This window comes from Protomyctophum bolini (genome assembly GCF_963924005.1).
Source record: "Protomyctophum bolini genome assembly, chromosome: 3".
NCBI classification, from domain to species: Eukaryota; Metazoa; Chordata; class Actinopteri; order Myctophiformes; family Myctophidae; genus Protomyctophum; species Protomyctophum bolini.
Window position 1 is genome coordinate 21,759,712 of NC_137864.1, and position 9,530 is coordinate 21,769,241.

Below are 9,530 nucleotides of genomic sequence, written 5' to 3' on the forward strand. Positions count from 1 at the left end.
ACCAGAATATTCTTTCGTTTTGGTCAAGAGGCTCAACTGCTGAATAAATAATGGGCCTTGATATGAAAAGGGTTGAAAATCACTGCTCTATAGCAATGATTATCACTATTGTCACAATAGAGCTATTTAACACTGTTACTGAACACACACTCTATAGCATTGATTACCGTCACAATATAGAGCTATTTAACACTGTTACTGAACACACTCTAGCAATGATTACTGTCACACTATAGAGCTATTTAACACTGTTACTGAATACACACACTCTATAGCAATGATTACTGTCACAATATAGAGCTATTTAACACTGTTACTGAACACACACTCTATAGCAATGATTACCGTCACAATATAGAGCTATTTAACACCGTTACTGAACACACACGAGTCTATAGCAATGATTACTGTCACAATATAGAGCTATTTAACACTGTTACTGAACACACACTCTATAGCAATGATTACTGTCACAATTCACAATATAGAGCTATTTAACACAGTTACTGAACAAACACTCTACACTGATAATAATGTATTGTAATGTATATGAATTCTCCACAGTGGGATCTGGTGTGTGAGAACAAAGCAATGAACCAGTCTCTGGCCACGTTCTTCTTCATTGGTGTGACCATCGGTGCCGTGCTGTTTGGACAGCTCTCTGACAAGTAAGACTTTGTGTACGACTAGCGTCTACGTGTGATTCACCTCCATTTTCAACTCCGGACTTCTACTTGTAACAGAGTATTTATACATTGCAGTACTATTTATGCTTTTTAATTTTCCACTACATTTTTATCACACAATTTTGCAACACATTTTTTCACCCAGTGTCAATTATCTAATGTAATCCTGGGTGCTGCACTTTTTTGTAAGGGTACCTAACTACCTACCTAGGGGACACGGGGGGAACATACAAACTCCACATAGAAAGGCCCTTTCGCCAACCCCGCCTTATGGGCATTGATGACGCGGAGGAGAGAACACACCCCCAGCGGGAATCAAACCCAGGACCTTCTAGCTGTGCGGCGACAGCACTACCGACTGTGCCACCGTGCCCCAAATTGTAAAACATTTGAGTACCTTTTTCCCACCACTGCACTGTCTTCGCTGTCCTCCTCCAGGTTCGGTCGCAGACCGCTGCTCCTGGCCTCCATCGTGTCCAGCGGTGTGATGGGAACCATCTCTGCCTTCTCCACGTCCTACACCATGTTCGCTGTCGCCAGGACGCTGTGTGGAGTGTCTCTGACCGGCCTCAGCATCAACACCATGGCACTGAGTACCTGAGTGATAAACTTCTATCTATCAAATGCACCATGTTTCTGTCTGTGTGTACGGCTGTAATGCACGTAACTCGAGAACCGTTCGCCCCACCGACTTCAAATTCGACACACACATTCCACACCCCCACAGCGAGGTGTCGAGTCGGTCGGACCCACGGTTGTCCAGAACCGCCACAGAAGGCCTCTGCCCGGGCTCTGGACATGGCCCCTGCCCTGCATTCCGTCATAGTTTTTAAATGTTTTTTTTGTGGCTTTCACCTTTGTTTTATATATATATATATATATATATATTTTTTTTTTTTCCTAACCCGCGGCACACTGCCAGACTGGATTACCAGCCAAGGAGGTGCCTGGACCGCTGAGCCACGGCCCAGGCCTCCCTCATAGATTTTGTCGACGAAATTAACACTGGCCTTACATTATTATTATTATACCACTACACATCTGTGTGTGTGTGCGTGTGTGTGTGTGTGTGTGTGTGTGTGTGTGTGTGTGCGTGCGCGTACGTGTGTGTCTAGGTATCGAGTGGACAGACGTGAGACATCGTGCGTTCATCGGCACCGTGGTCACCCTGGTGTGGAGCGCTGGTAGCATGCTGCTAGCTCTGTTAGCATACTGCATCAGAGACTGGAGGCATCTCATGCTGGTGGTGTCCTCTCCCTGCCTCGCTGCTGCCATCGCCTGGTGGTGAGGAGTACTGCATGTCATAGAGGCGCACTCCATTCAGCCTCATGTTTTTTTTACCAGCATACAGTAAGAAAGTACATTTACTCGAGTAGCCTGACCTAATGAACTTAACTACATTTTTGACAGGGATACCAGCCCAGTCCAACATACAATTTAGGCATTTAGCAGACGCTCTTAATCCAGAGCGATTTACATTAAGCAATACATCACAATACATCACAATACATCACATACAGTATATAAAAAGTAGTTATGAAACATGCGTAAGCTAAGAACGTAACAGTGGTGTATCTGTAAACTATACATACTATACTAATATATATTATACATGACACTATAAAGTACTAAAAACATAGCTAGGCCTACATGCAGGGACGGATTAACCACCACAAGGGCCCCTGGGCCGGTAATGGTTTTGGGGTCCTCCATATCGTCTTTTTTTGATCAGGTGACAACCTGACCTATAACATCTACTTGTGAAATGTAGACGACATGTTCGCCACCTAGTCGACTCTAATAGAAGAGTTGCAATATTGAGGGGGGAAGAAAACAACTTCCGGTTGTCCCCATTCAATATAAATGTAGAAGAGCCGCCATTGGACTGGCCCCATGAAGTGAACAGAGTTTGCGTAAATCTGGCTCTGGTCGACTCCAGGCAGGGTTGCCAAGTCCACTTATTTTCAGCATACTAATATGGGGGAGAGAACACAACGGAGACAGCGCTTCTTTCACCTGACCAATATATATCACTATGTGATTCATTCTTGTTCATCATCTTTTTAACATAAATTGAACACAATGAAGGGCCCCAGAAGCCCTTGTCAGGGCCCCAAACCCAGTACCGTGCGGTCCAGTTTCCCCAAAGGGCCCCTGAGAACCATGGTGGCCCCTGGGCCAATATATCATTCTATATTGCATTTTGTTCCCGGTGTTCAGGTGGGCGCCTGAGTATCATTCTCATCCGTTTTGTTCCCGGTGTTCAGGTGGGTGCCTGAGTCTATCATTCTCATATGCGTTCTGTTCCCGGTGTTCAGGTGGACGCCAGAGTCGGCCAGGTGGCTGCTGGCCAGCGGTCAGGTGGAGGAGGCCCAGAAATACCTGGTCCAGTGTGCCAAGATGAACGGCAAGGACACTTCATCAAGTACACTACATACTGAGGTACACACTACTATACACACTTCATCAAGTACACTACATACTGAGGTACACAGTACTACCGTATACACACTTCAACACCAGTACACCAGTGGTTCTCAAACTTTTTCATGTCAAGGACCCCCAAATTGACACTCATTAGGCCGTGGACACCCATTTGAAGACATATGCCAAGGACCCCCCTTAAGAGAAGATTTTTACGGCTCTGATTCTCAACCATTTTCATTTCAAGGGCCCCCGGTTTGACCTGAATTAAGCTACAGTCCCCCTTTTAATGGCATTTATATCTCCAACACCAATGTATTGTAAAATCAAAGTTAATTTCCTCCTTGAAATTAAACAGGTTGAGAATCTTCTCTTATATCATATCTCTTTAAATGGGGGCCCACAGCTATTTAGTTTCAATTTGGGGGTCCTGGACAGGATAAAGCTTGGAAACCACTGCCCTACACAGTATACTTAGGTAGGCCATATACACACAGCTATCCGTGTTTTCAATTAAATAAATCATTAGAAAAGATGCTATCAGTGGAGATGGTGAATGGTAAATGGACTGCAGTGCTTTTCTCCAAAGCACTTGACAGTGTGCATCACATTCACACACCGATGGCAGAGGAAACCAAACCATTCAAGGCACCAACCTGCTCATGATGATGATGATAAGTTAGGGGTTCAGCGTCTTGCTCAAGGACACTTGAACCTTGAACCTTCAGATTCCAAAACGCACTGCTCCGGTTCAATTTGGAGGACAAATATTACGTGCCAAATCAGTGTATAGCACATATTCATTATGATAGTTATGCATGCACAGCCATGGTCTGTCTGTCTGTCTGTCTCTCACCATATAATTAATACAGTGTTAACGTTATGTGCTGCAGACGCTGAGTAAAGTGACAGTACCAGAAGTGGCCACTAAGAGTCACTCTTACCTGGACCTCCTGAAGACCCCCAGGATGAGGAGCATTACTCTTTGTTCAGGAGCATTCTGGTATCCATGGAGATGAACTCTGACCTTTTAACCAGAGCACAAACACACACACACACACACACACACACACACACACACACACACACACACACACACACACACACACACACACACACACACACACACACACACACACACACACACACACACACACACACACACACACACACACACACACACACACACACACACACACACACACATGAAGCAGCAGCTGTGGTTGTGTGTGCGTGTGCAATGTGCGTGTGCAATGTGTGCATGTGTGTGTGAGAGAGAGAGAAATGAACAAGCTTACCTATGGTTGTAGGGTGCTCAGGTGGTGCAGTGGTAAAGTAGGCCTACCAGACTTTCTTTTCCCGCGGTGTTTCGACCTAGTGCTAGGCAAAGAGTGACAAATTTGGTAACCGGAAACCGGAAGTTGGCAGAATGCACTGGACTCAGCCCAGCTTATGATCTTGAATCCATTTATTTTAGTAACATAAACATGTCAGAGACTTTAGTTGTCACTGTACAATACGTTAAAACATGTAGCGCACATCCATTAAATTGCTGATATTTGCGGCGCCCTCGTTGAAAATAATGTATTTCAAACTCCATATTTCAAAACGCCGTTTTCTGAACCCTCAATGACACAACTCTCCTTCAATGGCTCTGGGTACAGTATAGGGTACAGGTATAGAGCCTGGAAAATAAGCCAGACACGATACCACGACAGTGTGATATTAGTCTGGCTTATTAGCCAGGCTACAGGGTACTAGCCTGGCTAAAGCCGCAGACGCGATTCAGCCACTGGGAGAAAAAAAATTCCCTGTGAGATTTGAGTCTGGCTTATTAGCCAGGCGGCTAACAGGGTACAGGGGTTTCCTACTGGTGGGTAAGCGAGTATGATACAAGTATATGTCCTCCCGGTGGGGGTTCCTTACTGGTGGATGAGCCAGTATAGGATACAACGGCAGTGGCTACACACTAATTGGCATAACGACTAAACTGAAAGAAAAAAAGGGGGTAAAATGTAATGATTAAAAATGTATATATTTTTTTTAATTCATTATATAAAATAACAACTGAAGTGTGTGTGTGTGTGTGTGTGTGTGTGTGTGTGTGTGTGTGAGTGTGTGTGTGTGTGTGTGTGTGTAGGTTTGCGGTGGCCTTCATCTACTACGGCATCAGTCTGAACATCACAGGTGTGTAGTATCCTACAGCTTTAATTGTGTTAATATGCGCACACGCACGCGACACACGGTTCATTGTGATATTTAATTTAATTTAATTTAATTTAATTTAATTTAATTTAATTTAATTTAATTTAATTTAATTTAATTTAAGTTAAGTTAATTTAATTTAATTTACACAGGGTTCGGAGTGAACATGTACCTCACCCAGTTCGTCTATGGACTCATAGAAATTCCCGCCAAGCTAGGAACCTTCTTCCTGTTGGAGCGGATTGGCCGGAGGAACGTCCAGGCGTGGTCGCTCATCATCACCGGAGCTCTGATTGGTCTAAACACAGCCATACCCACAGGTATAGGAGCTGATTGGTCTAAACACAGCCATACCCACAGGTATAGGAGCTGATTGGTCTAAACACAGCCATGCATCGAACATGCATTAAGGGTGGAGTAAGGTTTCTCTGATGTTTGAAGTGTACTTTCTCCTTCAGAACAGGCTGTGCTGCGTACCTGTGTGGCTGTGGTGGGGAAAGGTTTCTCTGAGGCTGCCTTCACCACCGCTTTCCTCTACACCGCTGAACTCTACCCTACTGTACTGAGGTTAGTGACTAGTGTCACAGTGTGCGTGCTGATAATTCCCCATATTTATCCCTCTCTTCCCCCAGTGTAAACCTAGTTGCTGTTGTTGCATTTGCGTGTCCGTGTGTGTGTGTTGTGTGTTCAGGCAGTGCGGTCTAGGGTACACCTCCTTCACGGGTCGTATCGGAGGGTCCCTGGCTCCTATGGTGATGCTACTGGCAGACGTTTGGGGGTCCCTGCCTCCGCTCATCTTCTCCGCCACGGGGGTCCTGAGTGGAGTGGTGGTCTTCCTGCTGCCCGAGACCCTGGGTGTCCCGCTGCCAGAGAACGTCCTGGACATCGAGGAGGGAAGGTACATAGACTGTTGCTGGTCTCGTGCCATATGAAGGTATAGAGTGTGTTCCTGGTCTCCTGCCATATGAAGGTACATAGAGTGTGTTCCTGGTCTCCTGCCATATGAAGGTATAGTGTTCCTGGTCTCCTGCCATATGAAGGTATAGAGTGTGTTCCTGGTCTCCTGCCATATGAAGGTACATAGAGTGTGTTCCTGGTCTCCTGCCATATGAAGGTACATAGACTGTGTTCCTGGTCTCCTGCCATATGAAGGTACATAGAGTGTGTTCCAGGTCTCCTGCCATATGAAGGTATAGACTATAGAGTGTGTTCCTGGTCTCCTGCCATATGAAGGTACATAGAGTGTGTTCCTGGTCTCCTGCCATATGAAGGTACATAGACTGTGTTCCTGGTCTCCTGCCATGAAGGTACATAGAGTGTGTTCCTGGTCTCCTGCCATATGAAGGTACATAGAGTGTGTTCCTGGTCTCCTGCCTTATATGAAGGTACATAGAGTGTGTTCCTGGTCTCCTGCCATGAAGGTACATAGTGTGTGTTCCTGGTCTCCTGCCATATGAAGGTACATAGTGTGTTCCTGGTCTCGTGCCATATGCAGGTACATAGTGTGTTCCTGGTCTCCTGCCATATGAAGGTACATAGAGTGTGTTCCTGGTCTCCTGCCATATGAAGGTACATAGAGTGTGTTCCTGGTCTCCTGCCATATGAAGGTACATAGAGTGTGTTCCTGGTCTCCTGCCATATGAAGGTACATAGAGTGTGTTCCTGGTCTCCTGCCATATGAAGGTACATAGAGTGTGTTCCTGGTCTCCTGCCATATGAAGGTACATAGAGTGTGTTCCTGGTCTCGTGCCATATGAAGGTACATAGAGTGTGTTCCTGGTCTCCTGCCATATGAAGGTACATAGAGTGTTCCTGGTCTCGTGCCATATGCAGGTACATAGTGTGTTCCTGGTCTCCTGCCATATGAAGGTACATAGAGTGTGTTCCTGGTCTCCTGCCATATGAAGGTACATAGAGTGTTCCTGGTCTCCTGCCATATGAAGGTACATAGAGTGTGTTCCTGGTCTCCTGCCATATGAAGGTACATAGAGTGTGTTCCTGGTCTCCTGCCATATGAAGGTATAGAGTGTGTTCCTGGTCTCCTGCCATATGAAGGTACATAGAGTGTGTTCCTGGTCTCCTGCCATATGAAGGTACATAGAGTGTGTTCCTGGTCTCCTGCCATATGAAGGTACATAGTGTGTTCCTGGTCTCGTGCCATATGAAGGTACATAGAGTGTGTTCCTGGTCTCATGCCATTCACAGAAACATGGAATGCAAATATAGATTATTTTGGTCAGTGTTGATTTTGTCGACTAATACTATGACAAATAATGTTTATCGAATAGGCCTACCTTTTTCCACTGACGAAGACTAAATGGAAACTAAATGAAAACTATAAGCTATGATGACTAAAACTAAGACTAAATATATTGACAATTCCGTCAACAAATAATAACTAGACTAGACTAGTGCACAAGAGATCCAGTATAGAGCACCGAAGTCCTGCGTCACTGTCAGTACAGGGCGTCAGTCCCCAGGTTCATGTATTTTTTATTTGCATTATAATCCCCATAGGGGGGATTTTAGATCTCTTCATATAAGAACTGCTTTTGAAAAATAAACCGATCACCCCGGCCTTTTCACTCATATGGATATGAAGCATCGACTGAAGGTGGAAATGTACAAATATACCCAAAGAGTAACAAAATAAGCGTTAGAAACGAGTCAAATAACCCAGAGACTACATTTCCGGATAGGCGGGTGGCTGCATCTGCCTGTCGCACAATATAAACTGAATGTTAATTACGTTTATTTGTATTTGTATTTTATTGATATTTAATGTTTCGTGGTTAGTACGAGTTGAGTCACCACCAGCTGAGCTTATGTCAGCGAGGAATCTCAGGAACGCAATGTGTTGACAGCTGGGCGTGACGTATATTAGCAGCGACATTGCCTTCATATGTAGTTTCAAGGCTTTTGCGGCCACAATAATTCCGTTTTCTCCAGAAACTGGCTGTATCAAATATTAATGAACATCATTAACAACACACAGCCACCCCCCTGACCGAAAGGCCGAGATGATCAGTTTATTTTTCAAACACAGTTCTTATATGAAGCGATCTAAAATCTAAAAAAGGCGATTTCAATGCAACTAAAGAAATACATGAACCTGGGGACTGACGCCCTCTACTGAAAGTGACGTCAGACTTCGGTGCTCTATACCCAGTCATTTTAAACTTGGTTGCATCTTGTAGATCAGCAAGTGTACATGTAACAATTACGACGGCATCAAGGCAAAATAGAAATAAATTTAGTTGACTAAATCAACAGTAGATTTACCTATTTTAGCATTTTCAATAGGTTCCCCTACTGGGATTTCTTTGTTACCAACATATTTATGAAACAAAACAAGTTGAAAGGCTATGGCTATACTAATAGCCAAGCAGCTTGATAATGCTCTGCCCTGCTTGCCAACCTTAACGTCCCTCATTCAAAGTGGTTACTCATAGTTTTCTATGCATTTTGGGGGTTTGGGGGGGATTTAACCACCCACAAATATTTTGTCCGATGAATCAACCCCCCTACAATTTCACAGAACCAGTCCGCCATCTGTACTGGTTTACTAACTACACACAACTTACACAAGCTGTATGTCTGCATGGCTGTACAGTGACATCTTCAGGCCAAAGAGCCTAACTACAAGCAGGAGACGTTTTCCTTCCTCTTTTCAACTTTGAGAATGTTGTGCATTTTTAACGTTTTCTTCTTGTGTTCTCACCAGACACACACAGTACGACTCCTCTGATGAAGACATGAAGGTTGAGATGAAGGAGAGGCAATCCACACCTCCTCCTCAACAAGACACCAAATGAACCGTAACAGAACATAAGATCAATAAGACACTGAATAAACCGTAACAAATAAGACCAAGAAGACATTCATTGAACCGAAACAACCATGAGATCAACAACAAGACACTAAATCCAGTGTTCCCCAACCTGGCGTCCGAGACCCCCGGGTTTTAAAAGAAATGTTCAAAAAGATGTTCTAAATCAGTGGTTCCCAAAGTTCTTCATGTCAAGGACCCCCAAATTGACAATAATTAGCCTGCGGACTAAGAGAAGCCATTTACGGCTCTAGCAGTGATTATCAACCGGTTTAATTTCAAGGACCCCCAGTTTGACATGCATTTATTAGTCAATGTTAATTAAATGGAACCAAATGGACCCGTTAGGGACCCTAACGGAACCAAATGGGTCCAGAAAACAGCAC

General features: G+C 44.5%; 1 protein-coding gene across 1 annotated transcript in view; it reads left to right on the top strand.

Annotated features, from left to right (window-relative positions):
• The window catches only part of slc22a7a (solute carrier family 22 member 7a), a gene marked incomplete at both ends in the record, with an annotated part of 10,082 nt that extends 952 nt beyond the window's left edge, over positions 1 to 9,130 (top strand). Inside the window, 10 exons of the mRNA XM_080758955.1 lie at positions 565 to 668; positions 1,125 to 1,279; positions 1,802 to 1,970; positions 3,005 to 3,128; positions 4,004 to 4,113; positions 5,251 to 5,297; positions 5,468 to 5,635; positions 5,774 to 5,886; positions 6,011 to 6,213; positions 9,040 to 9,130. Coding sequence (XP_080615081.1) covers positions 565 to 668; positions 1,125 to 1,279; positions 1,802 to 1,970; positions 3,005 to 3,128; positions 4,004 to 4,113; positions 5,251 to 5,297; positions 5,468 to 5,635; positions 5,774 to 5,886; positions 6,011 to 6,213; positions 9,040 to 9,130 — 1,284 coding nt within the window. The remainder of the gene's footprint in view (positions 1 to 564; positions 669 to 1,124; positions 1,280 to 1,801; positions 1,971 to 3,004; positions 3,129 to 4,003; positions 4,114 to 5,250; positions 5,298 to 5,467; positions 5,636 to 5,773; positions 5,887 to 6,010; positions 6,214 to 9,039) is intronic.
• Positions 9,131 to 9,530: the final 400 nt, after the last annotated feature.